The 27480-nt window shown below is 38.9% G+C and overlaps 1 protein-coding gene across 1 annotated transcript in view; it reads left to right on the forward strand.

The window, feature by feature from the left end:
• The window catches only part of csmd3b (CUB and Sushi multiple domains 3b), a 381849-nt gene that overhangs the window by 126672 nt on the left and 227697 nt on the right, over positions 1-27480 (forward strand). Inside the window, exon 3 of the mRNA XM_030740552.1 lies at positions 921-1033. Coding sequence (XP_030596412.1) covers positions 921-1033 — 113 coding nt within the window. The remainder of the gene's footprint in view (positions 1-920; positions 1034-27480) is intronic.

The following is a 27480-nucleotide window of genomic DNA, read 5'->3' on the forward strand; positions in this document are numbered from 1 at the left end:
TAGAGGAACGGATGGTATGAGTGGATGTAGGCAAGGGGAAGAGAACGAGGAGGCGAAAGAAAGAGGAAGGGAGGAAATGGAAGAGGGAGGGATGTGAAATGAAAGGAAGAATGGTAGCTGCGGGACACGAGAAAAATATGTCGCAGCAGCAGCGAGACAGTTTGGCTCTTTTCCATACCTGAAAAAGAGCTGGCCTTCCAGTCCTCCTCTTCGTTTCCTCCTTGTTTATTTCAAGGAATTCTAAAAGCTAAAGGCCCACCTACGAGCGGTTGTGTGTAAGCGTATTTTTCGAGGTCAGACTCAAACACGATGAGTGCACATTTAAAGGGGCTTGACTTCCTACTTGACTCCTGTTTTATTGTTTACTGATCTGCACACAGATCCATTTCACTATTACTAGCTGGCTGACCAATTTTGATAGTACACTTTGATCTGATGGTTTGAATTATTTGAAAGCCCCCATTAAAGCAGGTGTTTTAAGAAGAAAATGGAAAGGGTTTTTATGTTCTGCCTCAGAGACTCTATGCCAGGCAGTTGTATTGGTGAGGACTAAGAACAGGTTTCAAACCATCTTTACTGTTTTCCATTTGTCCTCTCTGTCAGTATGGTACTGACCTCGGAAAAATAAATAAGTAAAACTACAGAACACCTACTGTATCTACTTACTTAAACGTAGGTTGTATATTCTTTGTTAAGCAGTCAACAAATACGGATATCATTCTTTTTTCTCTCCTTTAAGTAGAAGATGAGTGCTTTTTTATCTTTTGTTGGTTTATGTATTTTCTCATATTTCCTCATATAAATTGCCATCAACAAGGCTTTCATCTATTCTATAAAAGAGAGTGGCTTGTTTCTCTCATACTTTGAAATTCCAGTAATTTGTTGATCATGTCAGTTTATATATTTCTGTTTTTCTGCAGGTTAACAGGTTTCCAGGTTCCTCCTCCAGTCACCAGTACAGGGCATGTCTTCTCTTTGAGATTGACCAGTGACTTTGCTGTCTCTGCACATGGCTTCAAACTCAACTATGAAGGTCAGAAAGTGTCTGTTTTTGTGTTTGCCTGTCTGACTGGTATGTGAAGAATGAATATGTTTTCTATACACTAGATAAATTAATAAGAGAAGCTGAGAAGCTCTCTGAGTACTAAATATCAGGTCAAAGTCCATGGGATACATCACACTGTGGTTATACATTTAGACGTGTAAGAAAGGTGGACACTTGCAACAAACACTCAAGTCTGAGTGAGCCTTTCAGTGAAGAAATAAATGAGGTGGTCAGTTTGCTAGACACAGTGTAGACTTAAAATTCCATACACAGATCATTTAAAACATAAGGTCTGGTGCTTTCATTGATGACTTCAGTTCAGTTCCCCTGAGAGACATCCAGACAGAGAGTTTCCAGGAAGAATTGCCATGTCCTAAATTCCATCCAAATTTTTTGACTCCCTCCCACTCAGCAGAGAAAGGGACTCCCTAATGCGTGACAAGTTCACTCCTTTTCCAAAAAGTAGGCTGTCATGAGAGAGAGGGAAGGGTGAAGAGAAATGACAAAAATTTGGAGCTTACCGAAGGTTATATATCGTAGATGTACAAGGACAGAACAGAGGCTCGATGGTTGGGCGCTAAAAAAGTCTAAAACAGACGCATACGATCTGTCCTTAAAATACATTTTTTTCCCACACACCTTTCAATACGTATTATTTAATTTAAATAATTCCTGTTAGTTTTTTGTAAATAAGTTTGAACAATTTAACTATTGAAAAATGCGGGGTTTCATGGTGGTGTCGAGGAGTGGAATCAAAAATTGGCCCATTACGAGGGTAGCTACTTTGCCCTCTTCCTCTGGGGTCTGAATAAACACCATGGTGCCATTTTCACACATGAGAAAAGAGGTCTAATTGTTTACACAGAACTCACTGTGTATCAATACCATATGCTGGGAGGATTCAGATAAGAAAACTTGAGTAGTTATGATTAAACATTAAAATCATAGCATGTCAGTATCATAACAGTCAGTTGCAATGTCAGTTAACAATGCAGATATACTTGGATGGTGTCTAAAATGCAGTCATGTAATTCTGAATTTAATGGTTCTGCTGGAGTATTAACACTGAATATGGATTAGGATTATAGAGAAAGCACTGCAGGTAGTGCTGAAGTTAGGGTTTCAAGAAACTAAAACCAGAGTAGAGAATGTGAGAAGAATATATTTACCATTTAACAAAATATACATTTAAACCAGTTATGCAAAAACCAGTGTGCAAAAATGCCCTTACTTTGTATCAGCTTTGTTGCTGCATATTATACCTCTGCTTTCTTTCCCAACGTTTATCACAAAACATTACTACAAATATCCAATCAAAGTAAAATGCTGAAAACATGAAATAAAGAGTGATTTATAGTCAATTACACCCTTTTTTGAATACTTTTTAGTGGGAATGTAGCCTCTGAAGAAATGGTGATGCAAAAGATAAGTGTTACAGCAAGTCTAGGCACACACTGTGTGCAGTTCATCCATAGACAGGACAAAGCATGGCTGGACAATTAATTTTAAAGTTAACTGGCCACCTCTGGCATAAATGATGAACACAGGTTTGAACGTGAAGCCAACACGGAAGTGCCTTAAGCTACCATTCTTTTTAATGGCCACTGAAGAAATAGCTGTGGTGTCAAATATAGAAGTCTATTGGAAAATGGGCCTCAGTAAACTCTGACAAGTTTATGGGCTCAGTCACATACTTCAGCTCACAGGGAATAAAACTTTGAGTCTGTTTTGTAAATTTTTGTCATTCTGAGTTTCAGAAAGGATGAATATCCAGGATAAGCTCATTAGCTAAGGACTTGTGATTGACAAGTTGTTAGCCAATGAGCATTTCACAATCAGACCCCCCCCCCTGATCGTCACATCTGGTTTCTAAACACCCAGATGTGACAGGCACAAACACCAGTGGGTGACATCATTTTAGCCAAATTCATATTTTACTTCATCCGTGGGTTCATATTGTTGTAGCAAAATGCACAATGGCTTAGAGAGGGGGAGTACTTCTTGTTTTTCCCACAGAAAAAAAAACACAAACCGAGAGTCATTTTAAAGCACAAGGGCTGTAGCTGGTAGATTTGATTTACAAGAGGACCTTTAAATTAGCTGAAAAACAGGAGGTAATTTCAGCTGTTTTATTACTGGCAACAAGGTTAAAAATTACCTACATATGTGCTCCAGAATGGATTAAAATCACTTACCAGAGCAAGACACATATATTAAAATACCCCCCCCACACACACACACACACACATATAATGCTCTGCGCATTCTGTGCAAAATACCGCACAATATAAACTGTAAAAATTCATTTAATAACTTCTCATTCAAAGCTACATCTTTCTGTACATCTTTATTTATTATATTCATCAAATGTCTAGCTCCTACATTAGACACTCAAATAAATTCCTAATTGCAACCCTTGCTCTTACTTTATCCTAACTCTAACGTTAACTCTAACCTGAACCACTAACCCACTGTAAGCCTGTCTTAACTCCTAAACCTCTTGAAAGTGTGTCCCAACATTAAAACCATCCAGAATGTCCCTGCTTTCCCAAAATATCCTCTCCCAAGGTCTAAATTGGTCCTAATACAGATAGATGTTTGTCACAGCTGTTTGCTGTTCAAAATTATACCCTCCTCAACTGTCAATGTTTGTCTGTGCATTCCTCTGTGGGCCTTTGTGCTATTCTCTGTGTAGGTAGAATTGGCATACATCTTATTGATATGTGTGTCTGGTGTGCTGCACAATAACAATATCACTGATTGCAAAGTGCCTGGGCCTAAATCTCCACACATGCTGTGCGTGTTTCTATGTGTGCCGGTGCCACTTGTTGTCGAAGCAGTTGTCCCAGATTTATTCACTGGCACAAATTTTTACTTGCTTCTTGGCCCATGTTCATCCTGCGCGATAGTGTGTCTCTATGTGGATGTTTATGCAGGCACGTGTGTGTAGCTGTGATAGAGAAGGAGTTTGCTCTCAGTGAGAGCATCCATGGGACTTAGCTGAAGAGCCCCTGCTGTTGATACATTCAGATGTTTGACTTGGTGTGTATGTATCAACGCGTAAGGGGGGTTGTAAGAGCCGACCACACTCAGTCCACACTTGCAATATTAGACTTATGTGTGGTCCGTCTTCTATTCATATGGAACTTTTTTAGACTGTCCACAACAGAGAGCTAGGCTGTAAATTTATACAACAAGGAATAGATTTTCTCAGAAGGAATTATCCACCCTGGTTTGGACAGTTTTTGGCAAGTCATCCACAGTCCATGTAATCCTTCTGCCTAATCTGTTTCTGGAGCCATTGCAGAGTTTTGAATTTTGCAGGTTTTAAAAAAAAAAAAAAAAAAACAATGAGCAAAAAAATACCTGCTCATTATCTTTATTACAAGCCATGAAAGCGAGTTCATCATGGCAATATCGTCCTGAAGCAGGCACTTCACAGAGGCAGTTTTGAATAATTTGGCAGCTGTTTAAAAATAGGCTGTTTGTGAATGCATTTTTGTCAACATAGCATGAAAGATGCATTTATAAAAGCTCGCAGGTGCGCAGTTCAGATCAACATGAAGACAGTTTGAAGATGGTCACAGACCTCAATGGTTTTACAGCTGATGTGATCCAACAAGATTGTCTTTAGTTGGTTGAAATGTTGATTGTTTACCTGATGGATTTTGTATCCCATCTGGCCTCAGAGTGCCTTGGAAGTCTTCCATCAGACATGCAGGAGAAATTGGAAGATGTCTATGATGACAGCAAGCTCTGAACTTTACTGCCTTGCCTGTTGCTTAGGTGTATTCTGTGAGAACTGATAGATCAATTAATATACTGTCTACCTGTGTAGCCATGAGATAAATTGTAGTATAGCATGCATTACACCCACTTTGTAAAGCAGAAAAAAAAAAAAAAGCTCATTCACCGATCACTGTATAGGACGAATTTTGCGTTTGGCAGGGCAAAAGGTACAGTAGTGCAGCTTTATCCTTGGCAGTCTGCCTGCTTGGTGGGATACACTTTGATGTGATTGTTGGACTCCTTGAACATTTCTTCCTCTTCATCTGAAGGCTGTCAGGTCATAACTAATTCATGCTTTAGCACATACCATACAGTGTGTATATGTGCGTGTGCAAGACAGAGAGAAAGACAGTGATGTATTATTTAGCATGATGTCGGAGGCAGTTTGATATTGTGCTGATGAGACGGAATCACAGATTATCAGAGCACTTAGACACACTCATACACACACTTACACCCTGTTCTTTCCCAGCATGATCGATGTTGAAGTATAATTCTTTTTTGTTTCCTCTTACTCTTACCCCTCCGTCCTCTACTGATCCACCTTTTGCTTTTTCATCCTTTATTACCCATTCTCATTCTTGTTTTAACCTCCCGAGACCCTGTGGCCTCATATGGGGACATTACATTTAGTAAAGTGTTTCGGGCAGCATGGTGGCGCGGTGGTTAATCCTGCTGCCTCACAGTTAGAATACCATCTGGAAGGCCTGGGTTCGAATCCACCTTGGCCCAGGCCCCTCCCTCTCTCCGTGTCTGGGTACTCCGGTTTCCTCCCACAGTCCAAAGACATGCACTTACTGGGGTTAGGTTAATTGGAAACTCTAAATTGCCCATAGGTGTGGATGTTGTCTGTCTCTCTGTGTTGCACTGCGACAGGCTGGCGACCTCTCGCTCTGTGTCAGCTGGGATAGGCTCCAGCCCCCACGCGACCCTGAACAGGATAAGTGGAAGTAAATGGATGGACAGTAAAGTGTTTGATAGTTTGTTAAATACTTGGTGACCGGCGTTATGGTGTAAAATAAACCCCCTGTCCCCATGCACTTACATACATTTTTTAAAAGTCCTTTTTTTTGTCATAGCTTGTGCTTAGTTTGCATACAAACTATTTTCAAATAGCTGGGAAACAATTAAACATGCGTCTCAAACAAAGCTGGTGTCTCATGAGGTTAATATGGTTCGATTTGATTATTTATTTATTTATTTTTACTTGTGGTATTATCTTAACTGTATTAGGAAAACCAAAGAAGGAAAAAATGAAAGGGTCAAAAAGAAAATATAAAACGAAGAATAAAAATAAAACCTAAACAGCGAGTTTTATTTGAATATAAAATCTTTCTAATCTTTGGGGCAAATTTTGACTTTGCTCTGAGGAACCTTTTTAATCCTTAGATTCAGAGGGCTGTCTGTTCTTTGATCTGCTATTCCACCACTAATTTACTCTGATAAAACTTTCCTCAGATGATTTATTGATTTGACTGATACAAGATAACAACAAGTATGTGAAACAATTCATAGTAATTGCACCTAGTATTGCACAAAGTATATTTATAGGAACCTTTTCTCTTTCATTTTAGGGCAAAAATGTTGCTTCTTATTGGAGTAACTTACCTTCAAAACATCTCAAAAGTTAGTTTTAATTCTTCTTCAACATAATATAAACCAAGTGTTGTCCCATTAACCCTCTATATCCCAGTGCATTCCAAACTCCAGAGAATTCCAAAAGGGGGAAATCTGATGAAGACTCTAAACACCTACAGTAACTCTAAGCACAGATCCCCGACGTAATCATTTTCTTGAGAACATGTAGTGGAGAGCATGCTCTTCATCCTAGAACATGCTACCATGCAACTAATAAGTCAGCAGAGATTTCATTTCACGCCCCTCATCGCCAACCTCTCTTCACTACTGCTGTTTTTCCTCAAAGCCTTTTGTCCTTATGGCGTCTGCACTGCTTGTTTTTCGACTCCCCTAAGATGTAACATTGAGATGTTTCTTTTACCTTCATTTGCAGTTACCTGGGAGAGTTTACATGTAGTGCCTCAAGAAAAGGCATAAGCAAAGACTTATAAAATATGAAAGAGTGAGCTTAAAGGGAAAATACATTCAGCTGGTTAAAGATGCAAAACATGCTCCAGATGTATTTATTTTTTTTGTTTGTTTTTTATTCTGAACAGCGGGAGCTAAGTTTCCTCAGAAAGTTATCCAAGTAATTCAATCTCAGAGTTATATCAGTTAGATAAATATATCAGTCTAAATGATCTAAATGAAAGATAGTAGTGATGACCACTCTTTTTCCTCCCAGAAAACAAGAGTCCCCCCACCCACCACTCCACCCCTCTCTCCCCATTTGGGCAGTTGGTGCCAGGTGGTTAAATACTTTGGGTTCTCTTACTGGCCAGATGTCAGTGGCATCAATGGACCTATTTCAGTCTGGGCATTTATCCGTCAGTTCCACATCTGTACCATAGCCAACGGAGTGAACCTCTTGTCTTGCGCTCATTTCCTGCACCTTCTCTTTCATCATCATGACGTATTACCCAGGATCCACATTTTCTTTGAAAAACTTACTGGAACTTTCTCATTTAGTGTGCCTCTATTGGTAAATGCTTGTTGTATATTGCTCACATTTGAGAGGATACAAAAACAGATTTTGCACCATTTTTGATATAGGCTACTCTGACTTTTTTCAGTCATTACATACAGTATGAAATGTGCGACTGTATGTGCAGCTAATTGGATTCATTTGTCCAGTGTGATTTTTCATTTTTCTTTTTAATCTGTCATTTGATTTAGAATAAAAAGATGACACTTATTGTGGACACACATTTTGTTATTGTTAATTACTGGAGCCTATCTAGGTGGACATAGGGGAAGAGGCAGGGTACACCCTGTACAGGTCACCAGCCAGTTGCAAGACCAACACATAGAGACAGGCAACCATTCATGCCTATGGGCAATTTAGAATCACCATTTAACCTAACTCCAGTTACTGCATGTTTGTGGACTGTGGGAGGAAACTGGAGTACCCGGAGAAAACCCACGCAAACATGGGGAGAAGATGCAAACTCCACACAGAAAGACCCCAGCCAAGGTGGAATCGAATCTAGGACTTTGTTGCTGTGAGGCAGCAGTGCTAACCACCACACCACTGTGCTGCCCTATAGTAGAAAAGCAGTCCATTAAAGAAGAAGAACATGATTAGTGATTTTACATTTTCACTGTGAACCTATTCATAAGAAACAAAGCAAAATAAACAGAAATCCATGTTTTTTTTCTTAAACGGACTGTTTTGTGCTTTTTTTTTTTTAGATAGTCACCAGTAAAATGTGTGTGTTAACCTACCAACATCTCAGAATTATTAGAATGTCCATTTTCACTATTTTTTTTTTTTTTTACCCTTGATGAATGCATTTCTATCACCCTATTTATATTAGGAGCAGTGAACATGGCGAGGAGTATAAGCTGCTCAGAAAATAAGATAAAAAAGAACAAAAAAGGGCAGTAATATAAACTGGGATATTTGGCATTTGGCATCATTGATCCTTCTGGTACCCTAAAACATGTGGTCAATAACCACTATGGCCCTCTGTTGGATGCAGATGCTCCATGAAGGATACATGGAGTTTTAGTTAGAACATCTTCTAATTGTTTTCCACATTATTATTCAGTAAACGTGAACATCTTTGAGTCACATTTACAAATTGTTTCGTCTCCTTCGCCAGTAATATTTCAGTATTTATAACTATTTACAATTCACAGCAGTAAGCCCAAGCCAATAACATTCAGTTTGCAAACTGATGAATCTGATCAGACTGCTGGATGCATTGCCACTGAAACCAGCTCCTCGGAGGAAACACTTTATGAAATATGAATTTTTAACGATTGTCCAGCTCGTGAAAAAAGTTCTGCTGAACACTGGAAAGTCACTTCAAATCTTAGTTAAAAGCATTTGCATCTATATTTAGAAGCAGCCACTTATGGAGCATTCTACCATTTGTTCCTCCCAGTCTTTGATCTCTTATCAACACTTGATTGATTGATTTTGACTCTAGCTTCTTTAACTAGAACATGATCTGAGTGAAAAAGTGTGTGTTTGTGTGCAAGTTAGAGTGTGAATTAATAGTGTGATTACTGTTTATGTTTGTTGATGTTTGAGTGTGTGTGTGTGTGTGTGTGTGTGTGTGTGTGTGTGTGTGTGTGCGCACATGCATTCGTATGTGATTGAGGCTCTGGCTGTGGCTGCTCTGATCTTTATCAAAGAGACCTGAGGGGACTGACAATACCCACTCCTCTATTTATCATCCTGCCATCTGCCTGTCTCTTTGCTTTCTCACTTTTGTCATTCGCTCTTTTGCTCTATCCATTCAACTCATTTCATTTCAGTTCAGTTCAATTCATTTAATCCAGATCAGGTAATAGCATCATGGAAAGGAGAAGGTGACCCTAACAGTGGAGGTTGATTGAAGGAACTACACCTTCACCTATGAATATGTGTCAAAAGATAAATCCGGCTTGTACTGTAAAGCTCTTTAAGTGATCAGTAGACTATAAAAGGAGTTTATAAATTTCACCTTAGCAGTATGCTAAACTTTTTATGCTACATTTCAGGTTACAGATTCCTTACAAACACAAGTAATTCCTAAATGCAACATTTTCTTAGGCAACAGGAGGGGGAGCTTTGACTCTGTCTTCTGCAGTTTCTAGGCGTATTTTCCTATTATCACCTGTGGGTTTTTGTTTTTTTTTTGTCCTCATGGTGCCAAAGTAGCTCAGGTCCATCAGACCCATTACTGGCTGGGGGGGGTTCATCTGGCAAAATCTGGGGACACCTTGGGGTCTTCGCCCTGCAGAGCACATTGTCCTGCTGGGAGGGTGGGCTTGATCTGCAACAATGTTCAAGTGGACTGCACATAGTTCCAAGTAACATGCATACCAAGAACCAAGGCTAGACAGCAGCTGATTGAAATCCAATTAAATTATCCATTTTATTCATTTTACCTGCCACTTATTTCCACTGTAGCTATTCATGGTATGAGTAGTTCTAACTCAGCCATTTGCCATTCTTTCATTTTCTGTTTGTATTTTTCTTATGTTTTCTCCTTTTTCCCTACAGATAGTACATGGTTTAACACATATATTTATCATACACATTGCACACAAGTAAATATGTGGGTGTGCCCACATTTGTACACAAGTATGGCTCAGTTCATACATTTAGAACACAAACCAATATATCACTTCAGTCCCATGAGGAAAAAAAGGTTTTACAATCATATACTGAGGTAATTTGCGTGTGTATGTGTGGGTATAATGTACAATGTATAAGTGTCCCACATATTCCCATAGCAGACAGTTGTGATACATGTGAGAGGTGACGGAGATGAATGATGACCATGTAATGTGTAAGAGTAACAAAAGGCAGCGTGGAGAAGGGAATGAAAAGAAACTGAAGGGATGAAGGAAAAACAACAGAGAAAAAAAAGAAGAGAAGAATAAAATGAGAAAAGCAAATATGTGCCATACTGTAAGAGCAGGAAAAACGAGGGGATACAGGGAAGGACGAGAAGCTCAGTCTAATAATGTAACGTGCTCTTTCTAGGTGAGCAGGAGAAATAAATGTTTGCTGTGTGTGTCTGTGTGCTCACGATCTACAGAGTTTATTCATCTCCTCACTGTTACAACTTCTGCAAGGTCAGCTTCAAAACAGCAGTATCAGTTGAAACTATCACACATACTCGCTTTTGAAATCTTTTGAATCATACAAATGTAAGCACACTGGTCAACAGGGTGGGGCAGTAATTAGTAATGTCATCTCACAGAAAAAGGTTCCAGGTTCGAACCCTGACTGGGGCCTGTCTGTCTGGAGTTTGCATGTTCTCACTGTGACTATGTGGGTTTCTTTGAGGTACTTCCTTCCAAAGACATGCATGTTAGGTTAATTGGTGACTCTATATTGGCTGTCAGAGGAATACAGCACTGTATGAGTGCATGGTTAAATATGGCTTGTAGTTTAAAGCACCTAGAGTGGTTAGCAAGATTAGAAACACTATATAAATGCTAATCCAGCACACACACATATATCTATATAGGATTTTTTTTTTTTTTAGCTATTTTTAGCTTTTATGGAAAAAACAGGGCTCCACTTGCCATTGTCATCAGCAAGTGGTATTAGCTCATTATCTGGATCATTGCATATAATTATGTAATGGTATGGTATACGATAACTTCCAGATATCTGTGTCAAGCCTTCACTGGCTAGCCACACAGTGGATCAATTTGATGTCTGGATAATGCAATTACAATAAATTGCTGTCAGACATTTCGCTGTCTGACTGGGAAGGATTATATAGGTTCCTCTAATGGCAAAAGTCCAGAAAGTGACAATTTAATGTGTTACCTGGATAAAACTAACTCATTTTGTGATGTATTTATATTAAGAAAGTGTCAGATGTTTTATTTCATGGGAAGGATAGATGTCTATCATCAAAGATTGTCCACAAACGAGTCATTAGTTTAATATCTAATACAATTAGATAAAGGTATGAAGTCTTTCAGTGCTCAAATTGGCAAGGTAGAGGTCTGACACTAAAAGAAGTCCAGAAAATGATATATTGACCTCATATCTGAATGATTTTAAACACATTTATGATGGAAATATATGGAATAGCTGCCGCACCCCTCTGTGCCGGGACAGGGTAGAAATTACATCGAATGATATATTGGTTTGATATTCAGGTCTGTCAGACAAACACTATCCACCTGACTAAAATATATCCTGGTACAGAGTTAATATAGGTGTGCGTGCTGTGCTGTGTGTGCTTGTGTGTAAATGAGTGTGTGTTGATAATAATATGGCCACCTGGCCAATGCCAGTCCATTATTCAGTTTTATATGAGCCAACCAATCAAACGGCCTCCCTTCAGGGTCTCCACCTCGGCCCATCCAATCAGCTCCTTCTGCCAAGCAAGAAGGAATATCACCTGATTAGCATAAAGGCAAAAATGATCAGGGTCATGCTGACATAGCAGTTCTTGACGCCGTGAGGTAGACAGAGCTGAGTGGCAGCATTTACGCAAAACATATCCCTTAACGCTGTCAGCCAGTCAAAGAGGATTTTCACCAAATGTATCGCCATCCAATAAAATGTAATAAGGAACATCAGCAGAATGGTCTCTAACCTCTTTGAGTGGCCTCTCATCAGCAGATTTTATTATTTAAGGGCATTCCATGGGGTTTTTCACTTAATATTTAATCATCCAATTAATTGTTAAAATGACTATTAGCCGTGTATTCTCCTGCCACTGTGCCCTGCTTTCTATCAGCAGATTTTGTTATTTCGCTGCCCTACTGCTTTTAATATCTTAACTGTTTCTTAATAAAGTGAGCAGCAGTATAACAGTGGAAAGTGTAGCAACACAGCACAACTAGTTTTGTGTGAGAACATCTGCGCCATTGAGTTTAGGCTTTTTTTTTCCCTCTAAAATTGATGGCTGAGCATTTGATTCTTTTGGTAATTAGCGGCTTAGAAAAGTCTTTGCAGGGAAAATGTTAACATAAGCAATATAACCATATAATGGGCCTTGTTGTGAAGAATACAGGATTGCTGATCAAACTATTTCTAATCATTTGACTACTTGCTGTGAAGTATTACCCAATTTAGTCAACAAGCATCCCTGCTAAAAGATTATAACGTAACACGAAGGCTTAAAAACAGAAGTCAGTGTCAACAAACTCTGATTATGATGGTTCTATTTTGACTCGAGTGTCTTGACCTCTTTTCTTAATCCATTCAACTGCTTGTTAGTGCTAATTTCTAATCAGCATGGCAGCAACTCAATTCATTTAGGCATGTTGACATGCTCAAGATGACCTGCTGCAGTTTAAACCGAGCATCAGACTGGGGAAGAAAGGTGATTTAAATGATATTTGAATGTGGCATTGTTGTTGGTACCCCGTGGTCTGGTCTGGCTATTTCAGAAACTGCTGATCTACTGGGATTTTCCCACAGAACCATCTCTAGGGTTTACAAAGAATGGTCCAAAAATGAGAAAATATCCTGCGAGCAGCATTTATTTGGTTAAAAAGGTTGAGTTCTAAAGAGAACATCCAGACTGCTTTGAGCTTATAGGAAAGCAAGAGTAACTCAAATAATCACTTGTTACAACGAAGGTAGACAGAAGAGCAGCTCTAAAATCAGATGGGCTACATCAGCAGAAGACCACACCAGGTGCCACTGCTATCAGCTAAGAACAGGAAACTGAGACTACAATTTGCACAGGCTCACCATACCTGGACAAATGAACACTGGAAAAATGTGGCCTAGTCTGATAAGTCTCTGCTGTGATATTCAGATGGTATGGTTGGAATTTGGCATAAACACGAAGGCATGGATCCATCCTGTTTTATAACAACAATTTAGGCTGCTGGTAGTGGTGGTGGTGTAATAGTGCTCTATGCCCAGTTTCTGATGGCTGCTTCCTGCAGGATAACGCACCATGTAACAAACAATTTCAAACTGGTTTCTTGAACATGATATATGTTCACTGTACTCAAATGGCCTCCACAGTCAGCTGATCTCAGTCCAATAGAGCACCTTTGGGGCATCATGGCATCATGGAGCCAACAAATCTGCAGTAACTGTGTGAGGCTATCATGTCAATATGAAACAAACAAAACTAAAGGTACCTTCCATACTGTATGTAAGATGTATAACAGTCCTTCACTAAAAAGAAAACGATCTCTCCTGAGGCACTCTGTGTATTTTAACATTGTGCATACAACATTTTGTTGTAATTCGAATAAAGCAAGTAAAAGCGCAGCATAAATCTAGAACAGAGAAACCAATACTCACATAAATACTTGAACATTTTGATCTCATGTGATTATCTCTGAAACACAAGTCAAGTAAATCTCATTAAAATAAGCTTTTCACTTTGCAGTAGCAAGGAGACAAAGTTTCTGATACCTGTCGTAGCACATAGTGGTAATGATTTAGGTTTTGTCTTATGATGAATTAACTTACAAGTTGATTCCCTGGTGACTGTGCACACCACAGAAAGATGCATCACACACAAACATGAACACAATTCCATCATGTGCTGCTAGGGAAATATGTAAAGTCATATGCAGAGGGAACACTTATTGGGTTGTGTCTGATGTTAGATGACGGTACACAGTTGTTAAAAAGACTGGTGACAGAGGAGAGCATTATGACGAGAAGAGAGATGAAAGGAGAGGAGATTAAAAGGGACAAGACTGATGCAGGTTGAAAGAACTAAAATGTTGAGGTCTTGTGAAGTGCACTTCAGCATAAAGGCTGGTGCCATGCTACACACTCTGATATCACTTCAACTTTAATCATTTTAAAAGCCAATATGCATGCATCCATTGATAAGTCCTTGGATCAGGACGCATGTCTGTTGTGTAAACCATTCAATGAAAACTGCCTTAGTACCCTGTCATATAAAGATAGGGCTTGTGGTTCTTGAATCCGTGTTCTTGTTGAGCCTTAGGCAAACTTTTTTTTGTCTGCAGGGTGGAACCTGTTGATTTTCCCAGAAGCATTCATTAACAGTAGTAGTCAGTTAGATGTTAGATTCAACTCATTGTCATTGTGCTCACAAGGCACACGACGAAATAATCGTTCCAAATCACTCATCCGGAGACGAGCATCTGCGATCATGCAGCCAGAGACCTGCGCTACTCTTAGGCAGTGTGGTTTAAGTGTCTTGCCCAAGGACACAACACAGCGCAGGGACAGGGGCTCGAGCCAGCAACCCTCCGGGTGCAAGGCGAACGCCTACCCACTGCGCCACTGCCACTAAAGCCCTGCTTATACAAGAACATTTTCAGATGAAAACTGAAAAGTTTTGATGTGCTTTTTTGTTTTGTGGCTACATGTGTATTTGTGATGTTCTTTAACTTTTTATTGCAACTGCAGAAAGAAAAGACCACCTGGAAGACATATGCAAGAGTAGGAATGCAGGACCTTTGAAAATCCATCTTTTGTACTTAGGTTTCATTTTGACTTTCCACACACTGTTTAGTTTTGGGCACCAGACCTACTTAAACACTTAAAAATATGATCTTTTTACAATAACAACTTCACCAGAGATGCACTTATTCACACAACCATTATAGGTCTTCTACATAATCTTAATTGTTTTTTATTCATCACTGATTGTAGTAAGTGATAGTACACCTCCTGGACTACTGGTAGGTACAGGATTGCGATATCTTTGGGAGCTGTTAGAACTAACAGCTAGCACATAATGTCATTTGAAGTTAAGGTGAGATTTCTTTAAATTTGTGTAAGTGTGTGTGTGTGTGTGTGTGTGTGTGGGGAGGGGGGTGTTTATATGAGTCCTGGTATCTGTCAGTCACCGTTCCAGGAGGTCTGAAGATGTTAAATTTAATATGTCATGCTCCAGTGACCACATCTACTAGATATCACACAAAAGGTAGTTAGCTAGCCTACCTCAAATGTGCAGCCAAGCAGCACACATACACGCACACACAGATGTGAATGATAATCCACACCCTTGCCCCTCACACACATACACACTGGCAATTATTGCCTCCTCTGTACATAGGCTGCCAGTTAATGTTTGATATACCACTTAACACCGTTACCCTTGCATACCTCTGATTTCCTCTCTTCTCGCTTGTTGTTCTTTTGTTTAAGGACAAGTGAAAGGTTTTTCTGAAGGTATTTAAAAGAGACAACACTGCTAGTGATCCCTGGAGACAGCAAACTTCACTGCATCACATTTTGATCCAATAGCATTGCCACTAGAAATGTGACCAACCAAATGATATCTGAGGACCTTAAATTTAAGTCTGATTTTTATGGCAAGAATACCAGTAGATAAATCCAGCAGAGACCCAGCTCTAAGAATCATTTACAGTGTCACCTGTATAGCTTAGGGTTGCATTTGCACCATTTTAATATGTTTGTGTATTAACTATTGTAAGCACTGCCCCCCCAACACACACACACACTGTAAATAGTTAGGTAGAGGTTCATGTTTCTTTCTTTCTTTTTTTGAAGAGCACAATTTAATATAAAAACAAGCTTATATTGTGGAAAGGTGACAGTGGATGTTACTTGGGGCATAAGGTGTCAGTGTGTTAGGCGAGTGGGTTTGAAATGGCAAATCGAGCTGACTGTCTGCTAGCTTTATCCCATCAGGGAAACCACCAGTCCTGTACAATTCCTCATATGCTATCCACTTCTCTTTTGTCATCTTTTTTTAAATATCAACAAAATGTGTGTGTGTGTGTATATTTACACACTAGTGTGACACATTAGATAAAAAGTGTGTGTGTATATATATATATATATATATATATATATATATATATATATATATATATATATATATATATATATATATATATATATATATATATACACTTTTTATATGTTATAAGTCACTTAAATCTTACTACTTCATACTCATATTTTACTCATGAAAGTGCATTTTTGCCATAATAAGGTACATATTAGTGTAAAGTACATAAAAATATACTGAGAGACAAAATTTGATTTGCAAAGAAAGTAATAGCAGTAGTACTGTCATCAGTGTCATAGAGACAAAGATTGCTGTGGTACTGATCAACACAAAATGGCCTCTGAGTTGGCATGCTCCTTTATTGAGTTCTTTTCAATGTTGGCATTTGCATGTATTTCTTTTCTGGAAAATCTTTATCTCATGTTGTCTCTTGCTTTCCTTAATAGATATTAGGGACACACTGCAAGTTTTTTTTTCTGAAATTTGTGCCAATTTGCTTCTTCTGTTTGGCTAGCCTCTTCTGTTTCTTTACTCTCACTCTCTTGCTTCTGTCACGAACTGTGAAGCAAACCCATCATTCCAGATGACAGCAGTGTAAGTGCAAAACTGTGTGTGCAAGTGCAGATGTACATGCCTGTATATGTGTGTGTCACTGTACGGCGCAAGTTTAGCAGAGTGACAGTTATGTCAGACACATAATGATTTCCTATTGGCTGGCAGCCCCTGAGGCCTAACGACCCGTTATTGATCTGACCAATTAGCATTCACACCTTTAATTAATACTGAAGCCTGATGTTTAGACACAAGCACACACACACGCCTGCACTCACACTCACGCGCGCACACACACAGATACAACAGACTTTTAATTAATAGTAAGAAGAGGGGTGGCTGTGAGAAGAGATAAGAGAGGAAGAAAGGGACAGAGGCAGAAGTGAAAGATGAATGTGTGAAACAGAGAAGAAAACTACAGAAAGCAGAACGCAGATCAGTACTCTTACTAAAAATCAGTTCAGGACTCTGACATAAAAGCTAATGGTAAGGCAGAGCTTAATGGCACTCTGGCTTTTAATAATACAAACAAGCTTGCCTTCATGCATTGAGAGGACTGTTATTATTTTTACTTCTCTGCGTTTACTGTTGATGCAGTTCAGTCTGTGTAGCATACAGTTTTTTTTTCTTTATTGCAATAAAGTAAATTTTCACTGTGTTGGACACAAAGATATACTTCCCAGCACAAAGCATATCAAAGATCTGAACTGCCAAAACACCCAGTGTGTTCCTTTAATACTGTATGACCATCTTCTACTGTAAGTCAATTTAATAAAAGAAAACATGTCTGTTTCTTGTAATGCCCATATCACTGGACAGTTTACCATTTTATTGGATCAAGTCTGCTCGAGCTTATTTGTTCTGGGCTTCAGAAAGACAGAGTCAGCCCTTTCAGGTCAGATCAAATGATAGCTGATACTGCAGGGTACTGCTTTAGGTTCTGCGAAAAGCAAACAAACTAGGCCTTGATTTTATTAATTTCCAACAGCCACGGCCTGTAAATGCAGGATAAATTTGCAGGAAATTTTGAGAAAAGGGGTGTGTGTGGCATGTTCTGTTTTTTGTATGTATGTGTGTCAGTCTAATGAAGTTCTGTTGGCAGGATGTCTTTAGGGAGATATCTAATGGTTTATTGAACCAGGCCTCAGAGAAACATTGATCACAGCATCAAGGAGTTACACCCACATGGATACACAGATACAAAATACACACACCTATCCTTGTACGGTATATGCACGTGCAGTGACATGCACACACTGGCCCACACACCAACACCGACACCAGACAGCTCATGCATGCAAACACACACATACACCGGTGAAGTGGAGGTAAAGAGCTTATAATTGACATCCCCATGTTTCTTTGTGAGCAGTCAGACTGCTGTCATTATCTGCTCATTCAATTACATACAGGGAAATTGCAAGGCTGGAAAAAAACCTAAGTACATCTTTTCAGCTAATGTTCTTAGATGGATATTCCATCCACAAAAATGAGGTAATTGTGTTGGACAGGGTTATTGTCTACCTCCAAAATGAATAACTTTGTTTTACCCTGCCACATTAAATTGCATCCTCATTTGGGTGAGTCTAATTCTGGCATATGGAAATTTGTAGTCATCTGCAATGTATTTCAAAGGAAAACCACGCTACTCACTATATTTGCTTATTATGAAAGTGGGTTCTTATTAGTTCTCTTGATTAAATTTTACATGCAGTAATTGCATCTATAGTAGTCCCTTTAGTGATATATGTGTGATATTTACTGAGCAGTATCATAAAAAGTAGACAAAGAAGGAGGCTTTAATTTTAGCCTAACTACTAGAGAAACCAAAGTTTTCACACCACCGTCCACCACAATAAGTCATCATCATGATCATCATCACCGTGGTGTTTTAATTGCCAAATATGCAATTAAATTATATGCAATATTCAGAAAAATTTTTGTATGAAAGCAGCATTTTGGCCAGCGTCTACCAACACTGGCTGTTAGAAGCTCTTCATGATCTCAGTGAACACAGATAATTATTGCTCACACTGAACATCAAGGCACCACTAAGGCAACCCTCACAACAGCTTTTACCTTTAGGGAGAGTGAGGTGTGTGTGTGTGTGTTTAATTGTTTGTGTTCTGGGGTGGATTAAACCCAGAGAGACGTTAGTGGTCTGCTGCTCTGAGTCCATAATGTCTGATCTACACAGTTGTGTGTGTATTAACTGATCTTCACAGTCGCCAGATGATCTAAAGCTTTGAACAACTGTTAGTCTGTCTGCGAGCTCTCTATTTTTCCCGCTTTAACTCTTCCTCACAACCTCTCTGTCTCCCTGTGACACGCACACACCCACCTTCTGCTGCCACTTAGTCCTTTGGCCCACCATTAATGTTTTCAGAATTAATCATAATTGGGCCATTTTACCCATTTGGTGCAAAGTGCGGTCCCACAAGCAAAAAATAAATTTAAAAAGAAGTTAGAATCTAACTTTTTTTTAAAGAAGATCTTGCTATTATCTATTGAAACCACAAATAATATTTGAGATTGCAGCAAGCTTAGTACATCTATGAAATGATTAATTATAAGGCATTTTCAGTTGGAAGATAACTATCCTGAACCCTAAGCCCTATATTTTGGCTTCAGTTCATAGAGCCATTCATTTTCTTCACCACTTAGCCCATTAGTGTGACACATTAGATAAAAAGTATATAATGTGATCTAGTTTGAGTGCTAGCTGAAATGATTAAAGTTCAGCAACGTTGGATTGTATGTTTTATACCAAGATTAGGCTATAGAAACTGAATCAAATACAGTTGTGCTTAAAACATATAGAAAAAACAGGGTGGTAAGGCCTGTGACTCCAGGCACCATGAATGTTCTGTACTCTGTTCTATACAGTTTGTGAAATGAAGTTTAGTGTTGACAGCGCTGGTGCAGCACAAATTGCATTTTTTTTTGTATTAATTAATTAATATTTGCCTGTATGTAACTCTCAGTAAAGCTTTTCTGCTCTGTCAATCATCAAGATCTAATGTGTAATATAAGTGTATCTCAGCTGTTTCGAAGAAAACGTTGAGCTATTGTCATACTGTAGCCTCGGCGTTGTCGTCGTCAGCATCTGTTCAACAAACTCGAGAACGATGTGACCTAGAATGTTCAAATTCACACTATAGATTCATCTACTAAAAATCTTGGATGAGTTTGAATCTCGGTGACCATCAAAGGTCAATTCTTTTAAAAATCTTGTGAATGCGATAACTCGAGAATGAGAACATCTAAGATGTTCAAATCCACATCATAGATGCATGCTGTTTGAGCTAGACCCATCAAACATCACACACTTGTGATTTTACTATAACAGCCCTTTATGACCACAGTGTATCTATAGCTGCTCCCAGCAGGATAACACACCGTGTCACAAAGTTCATATCATCTCAAACTGGTTTCTTGGACATTACAATGAGTTCACTGATCTCAAATGGCCTCCACAGTTATCAGATCTCAGTCCAATACAGCACCTTTGGGACCTTGAGCACCTTGTTGAGTCTGGGCCATGAAGAATGAAGGCGGTTTTGAAGGCAAAAGGAGTCCACTCCAAATTAGCAGGGTGTACTTAGCAAAGTGGCTGGTGTGTTTATTTGGTAAATATTATCCAAATTTACTTTCATACTGCACTTTAACATTTAGTATTTTATAAGTGCTTCCATGCCAATTTGGCATTTGATATCCGTGCTCATTTAAACTGCCAAAATGCCAGGTTTGGCTCAGAAAACTGTATGTCAGGTACTGAACTGCTCATGTTAGAGAGAAACCACAAACTCGGGTCTCTGGTGTAAAGAGTAATGGGCTACCCATACAAAACATTAAAGAAATCCTTTTTTAGGACTTTCACAGTTGTATTTTCAAATTTGCTAGATTGCTTCCCAAACATGGGTCTGGCTTAGTCCCTTAGGAGACAATTAAGCTACCAATGTACTTTTGCAACATGATTAGAACAGACAAATTGTGCCAACATCATCAGGTTGTCAGTTTCACCAAATGCAGAGCTGTGGAGTACTTTGAAACTTTCAATATTAAGTGGTCATGTAATCACATCTCAAGTGGATGATTGGTGCAGGAAAGACAGCAACACTAATGGCTTTAACTGTTATGATCTATAGAGGTGAAACTTGGCCATTACCTTTATACAAGCACTACCAATATGTACATAATGAATGTACCTTCATTAGATCAAATACTGTAGATGACGTGTTACTTGGAGAATTACATGAAATGTGTTTTTTTTCATAAGGACCATTCTTCTTTAAGTGATTGGGATTATCAAGAGTTTTACACAGATATATATATATATACATATATATCTGTAAAACTCTTTTCAAGTACTAATCAACTCTGCACTCTACTTTAAGTGAGACGTTCAGTTTATCACATTCTATAAGGTTTTATTAGAAAGAAACAAAGGGGTTATATGTGTTTGTATCCACATATACATAGTCAAAAACAGAAAAATTTCCCATCCTTCCAATCACTCTGTATTTGCTCAGCATCTGCTAAGCTTGATTCTTTTAACTGCTATTTTACATTTCATTCTGTCAGAGAAAGGTGTCACTTTTTTTTTTTTAAATGGCAGATCTTCTCATCTTGGCATTAATCTTTTCATATTAAAATTCACAAAGCCGTGTAGAATAATTTTATATTATCCTATTCATGATTGTTAAGTTGTCATAGTTAGAATTTCAGGAAACAGCTTGAATCCTAGTATGACAGTTACTTGACAGCTCTGCAGCAACTTTCTAACAATACAGGGATTGTTTGTGGGGGAAAAGTTCCACTGTCAATATTATAAATATATGGATGCATTATGGTTGAATAAAAAGGGAACAAACATGCCTGACATTTTTCAACCAAAACATTGCTGTGTTTCCAAAATTATCATGAAACTACTTCAGATTTTACTTTTAAAGTTCAGTTCAATTCAGATCAATTAAATTTCATTTATATAGTGCCAAATCACAAACAGTTGCCTCAAGGCGCATTATATTGCAAGGTAAAGATCCTACAATAATTACAAAGAAGACCCAACAGTCAAAATGACCCCCTATGAGAAAGCACTTGGTGACAGTGGGAAAGAAAAACTCCCTCTTAACAGGAAGAAACCTCTGGCTGAACCAGGCTCAGGGAGGGGCAGTCATCTGCTGCAACTAGTTGGGGCTGAGTGGAGAGACAGGGCAATTGACGTGCTGTGGAAGAGAGCCAGAGATTAATAATAACTAATGATTAAATGCGGAGTGGTGTATAAACAAAGTAAAAAGAGGTGAATTAAAATAAATGCATTTTTTTCTCTACAACCAAGGACACATTAATAGATATTTTTGATGACATATAGACATCCCTGCATGCATCCCTGATGACTGCTTCAATAATGTTGAGGTCCAGGCTCTCGAGAGGTTAACTGATGACTAATAGTGTTCCACTTTCTATTTAGGTATGCTTTTACTGCATTGGCAGTAGGTTGGGGATCATTGTCATGCTGAGAAATTAAGCCATAACCAATCACATGCTTTCCAGATGATATTGCATGGTGGCTCAAAATCTGATGGTACATTTCTGCCTTCATAATTCCATCAATTTTGACATGAACTCCAACCCCACTCATTGTATGGCAGCCCCAAACCATGACATAGCCTCAACCGTGTTTTATAGGTAACTGTAGACACTCACTGTTGTAACTCTCTTGTGACCTCCACTGTACATACTGACAAAAAAATAAATCAAAAATTGGATTCATCACTCCATCAGTCCTGTTGTCACTCATTTCTACTCCAGTTTATCTATAATTTGGCATACATCAGCCTTTTCTCCCTGTTTCACTTCCTTAACAGCCACCTTTCCACTGAGACCATTTCTGATGAGGCTTCAGTGAACAGTAGATAGAACTGAATGCATCTCTCAGGTCTTTTGTCAGGTCTTAGTTAGATATTTTCCTATTTACTAAGAACATGACTTTCAGATACTGTTCATCTGTTATATTTTTTTAGACCTGACACTACTTTTGTCCTCCACTTGTTCAGTTTCTACACACCATGCCGAGATATGATGTTTTGTTTATTAAGCCACTTATCACTGACCTATCTGATCAAAATCTTAAGACCAGTTAAAAAAATTGCAAGAATTTGCATTTTGCACTATTGGATCTTAAGAAGGTTCTAAATAGAGCTTCACAATGCTAAAAGAAGAAATCGGCGCAAGAGACAAAAACTTTTGAGCAGGGAATTTTTTGAAAACTGCATTTACACTCAAACATGATTTTTTCAGCTGATCAAAAGTTTAAGACCATTGCTCAAAAAAAACAGAAAACCCCCTCAAAGCAGAAATCAAAGTGTCAAAAAAAGGGCTCAGTAATGAGTAGCTCCACCATTCTTGTTGATCACTTCAAACAATCGTTTAGCGTTTATGCTTGATGCCAGTGTTTCCAGGAGGCAAGTGGGGATGTTGCTCCAAGTGTTGAAGATGGGTTCACGAAGGGCATCCACTGTCTGGAACTGATGTCCATTTTTGTAAACTTCCCTTGCCATCCATCCCCAAATGTTCTCAATTGGATTTAGATCAGAGGAACATGCAGGATGGTCCAAAAGAGTGATGTTATTCTCCTGGAAGAAGTCCTTTGTCCAGCAGGCATTATGCAGCATTGTCCTTTTGAAAAACCCAGTCATTACCAGACAGACGAGGGCCCTCAGTCATGAGGGATGCCCGCTGCAACATCTCCACATAGCCAGCTGCTGTTTGACGCCTCTGCACAATCTGAAAACATCTGAGATGAAAACATCTCAGGCGGGATCTCCTTGTCATGCCAGTAACGTCGGAAGCCATCAGGACCATCAAGGTTACATTTTTTCTCATCAGAGAAGACAACTTTCTTCCACCTTTCAATGTCCCATGTTTGGTGCACCCTTGCAAAGTCCAAACGGGCAATTTTGTGGCATTGAAAAAGACGTGGACTTTGAAGACGTTTTTTGTTTCTGAAGCCCTTCCCTCGCAAATGCTGTCCGATGTTATTGGGTTGCAGTCAGCACCAGTGGTGGCCTTAATTTGGGTAGAGGATCATCCCGTGTCTTGATGGACAGCCAATCGGATCCTGCGGCTCACCGCTGGTGAAATTTTTTTGGGTCTACCACTTGACTTTTTTGTTCCATAACCCTCAGGATCATTTAAAAAATTCAAAATGACTGTCTTACTGCGTCCAACCTCAGCAGCGATGGCACGTTGTGAGAGGCCTTGCTTATGCAGCTCAACAATCCTACCACGTTCAAAGTCAGTGAGCTTTTTTGCTTTTGCCATCAGGAGAGCTAGACAGAGTAAAGACTTGACAGAAAATGACATGGAATTCAAATTTTTGCACAGCTTTTGGCTTGTAAAGGCTATGGTCTTAAACTTTTGATCAGCTGAAAAAATCATGTTTGAGTGTAAATGCAGTTTTCAATAAATTCCCTGCTCAAAAGTTTTTGTCTCTTGTGCCGATTTCTTCTTTTAGTGAAGCTCTACTTAGAACCTTCTTAAGATCCAATAGTGCAAAATGCAAATTCTTGCAATTTTTTAACTGGTCTTAAGATTTTGATCAGATAGGTCAGTGTTAAGTGGCTTAAACAAAACATCATCAAAACACTCGGAGCACGGTCAGATATGAGGACTGAGTGAGAAAGCAGTCAATGTCAATGTTTGAAATACCTTCAGAAAGCCTGGAGAGCTATTGCTCAAGTCTGGCTTCTTGGAAGCAAGCTATGAAGAAATGAGGGCAGGCTCAAGACCTGTGTACATTACTGTGTACAGAAGTGTAGTATAGTGTGACCATTCTTAAACTGAATTAAATTGAATTGACAATAAAGGATAGCTGTCACATTTTTAATCTATATTTTTTATTTTCAAATCTCCTCTTTTCAATATTAATTGTGACAGTTTCACAGAAAATCCGGTTTTTTGTTTCTCACCAGTTTACATCTAATTCAAAATGACATTTAACTCCAGCAACTCCAGAGGCTTCTCATTCAGCTGGTAATGGTAATATATCACTGCAGACAGGAAGCTGCCAATCACATTTCGCCAAGCTGTATCAGAATACTAATGTTTGGCTCACAAATTTCATGTGCACACATGATGGAAAACTGATTTGAAATGAAAAAAATTATGTATTCAGAATTAAACCTTCTGCAGAATAAACTTTTAGTGAGAAATAAAAATGAAAAAAAAAAAATCACACTGATGTATAAAACTACAACATCTCTATTCTGGACCGTTTATTTAAACCTATTGTCTCAGGATTGTTCTTATTTATCATGCTTTTAAAGTGCTTTAGCTTACATTAGACAAATTGATTAGACAGATAAAATTATGTTTGTTATGTAAAATAGAATTACGATTATACTGTCACAAGATTCATATCACACAGTATGGTTTATGATCTATGACGAAGGCCGTAAAATGGTGTCAACTTATTAGACAAAAAGTGTTTTATGACACAGGTCCTTCACAAGTCTATAAAAAGAGTTGGTCACAATGTTAAAATGAATCAAGCTGACAGGCAACTGACTTGGTAGTGAATAGGCGGTAAATCTAAGTGCCTCAGAAGAGATACTTGATTGTTACACAACTCCTTAAAAACTTTAAATCTTTTTGAGTAATATGTCTTGAGAACAACTTGGAAAAATATTTTTTTTCCTTTGTTCTGCATAGGTGATTCCTGTGGCATATTCTCTCCTTTGTATTCAAGTGTTTTACCTTCTACTGTATTATGCTCTGAAACTCTGAAACTTCATCTTTTATAAAAATTACTGCTGACTGAGGTGTAAAACCTCTGAACTCACTGAACCAACCGTCTGCTTCTATGCCTCTTTTTCCTGTCTTCCTCTCTGTCCCCTTCTCCCACTTCACTGTCCTTCACTCCCCCTCGCCAGTCTTCCAGTCTGCAGTGTCATTTATCTCACTAAAAAGTCTAAAAGCATGGCAGCATTCTCTCCCGCTTTTTACCCACTACTCAGTTCTTTCCCCCACTTCTTCCTCTCTTTCTTGTGCTCGCTGTACTTGGAATCAGCTGTAATTGCTTATCTAGGGAGAAATAAAAGCTAGGTAAATGGTTACCTGTGTGAGAGAGAGTGTGTGTGTGCTTGTGTCTGGTAGAAAGAGTCGCTGCATGGTCCTTTACATGCAGGTGTGTGTGTGTGTGTGTGTGTGTGTGTGTGTGTGTGTGTGTGTGTGTGTGTGTGTGTGTGTGTGTGTGTGTGTGTGTGTGTGTGTGTGACAAATGTGAATAGTTCTACAGATGGCCTATAAAAGCAGCAGCTTGTAATGAAGCAACTGAGACTGAAATCATGGTTATGGTAAACTGGGGAGAGACTGAGATGGGGAAAGAGAGGCAGAGATAGATAGATAGATAAAGAGAGAGAAATGAGAGGAGGAAGAAGTGTGGGTATGAGAGAATAAATAAGAGAGGGCAGGCAGCAATAAACCATCGAGAAGAGCATGGCGTAGCTGCTGGCTACTGCATAAACTAGTGTAATGAAAGTATCTGATGTTCACAATAAACTAGGCAGGAAAGAAAGAAAGGAGGAACAAAGAAATGGACATAAGGGTTGATTTAAGAGTTGGTTTAGTAGTACCGGTTAAAACAGGGTAGAAATAGAAAGGGTCAAACAAGAGGGATGCCACTGAAATTTTTAGTTGAGGATGAGATAGGGGAAGTTGGGGGGAGGGGGTCAAGTGACAGGATGAGGCGCAGAAGAGGAGAGGGGTAAAAACACTGGAAGTGAAAATGGAATCTCAACAAGGGAGCTCAAACAGATGGAGAAAATGAGTGGGAAAGAAAACAGTAATAGTGAAAATGGATAAAGGGGAAAACTGTTTGAAGATGAGAGATAAATGGAAAAAGTGATAGAGACACCGATTAGACTCCACGTGGCTAAAATGGGAAACTCTTGGTTGGCGTGTGCCCTAGATTGCACCCTGAACCACCAATGTTAATGTTTGTGCGTGTGTGTGTGTGTAGGTGTGTATGTGTGAGTAAATATGTGCCTGATAGGATGCTCAACAACAGCAAACATCCTGACACGAAGTGGGGCCACGCTGACTGGTAAAATCAATAGGCCAACAGGTCGCAACACTAGGCCAACCTGACATCCAATCACAGTACAGCACAGGGGGTTGCTATAGTGATGGATGACCATGGTTTTGTGTGTGTGTGTGTGTGTGTGTGTGTGTGTGGACGCACTAATGTCCAAGTGTGTCTTGTCAGTGTGTGTTTCTCTGTCACTGCGTGTGTGGCGATAAGGAGAATGGCAGTTGGAGGTGGGAGGGAGGGGCATCTATCAGGGTCTTTAGCAATGCGGTTTTGCTCTCTCATTGTTGCTTTCTCTCATGCCCCTGGGCACTGCAAGTAAACAGATATACCCTCAAAAAAAAGGTGAAACTTCATATCAACCTATTACAGTATTGATCTCAAAAGCATATTTTTGTGACAAACACTTGTATGCAGAAATGATTTCTGCTGTATAGTTCTGTCTGTTTGTTAAATGATACACATGCTCGGTCTACTGAACCTCATTACATTTAATATTTACCTCTGATATTAACAAAAGAAATTTGCAAGTTTATTTTAAAGGAAAATGAAAGACCATTGGATTGTGGCCATATAAAAATTCCAAGTATAAATGCCCACATAATCACCAGCACTGTGGCTAAAGAGGAAGGAAGTGGATGTAATTGAAAAGTTAAGACCGTAAAGTCATTTTATAAATGAAACCATCAGCTGACAAATTTAAGAGT

Source organism: Archocentrus centrarchus, chromosome 11 (genome assembly GCF_007364275.1).
Source record: "Archocentrus centrarchus isolate MPI-CPG fArcCen1 chromosome 11, fArcCen1, whole genome shotgun sequence".
In the NCBI taxonomy this organism is placed as follows: Eukaryota; Metazoa; Chordata; class Actinopteri; order Cichliformes; family Cichlidae; genus Archocentrus; species Archocentrus centrarchus.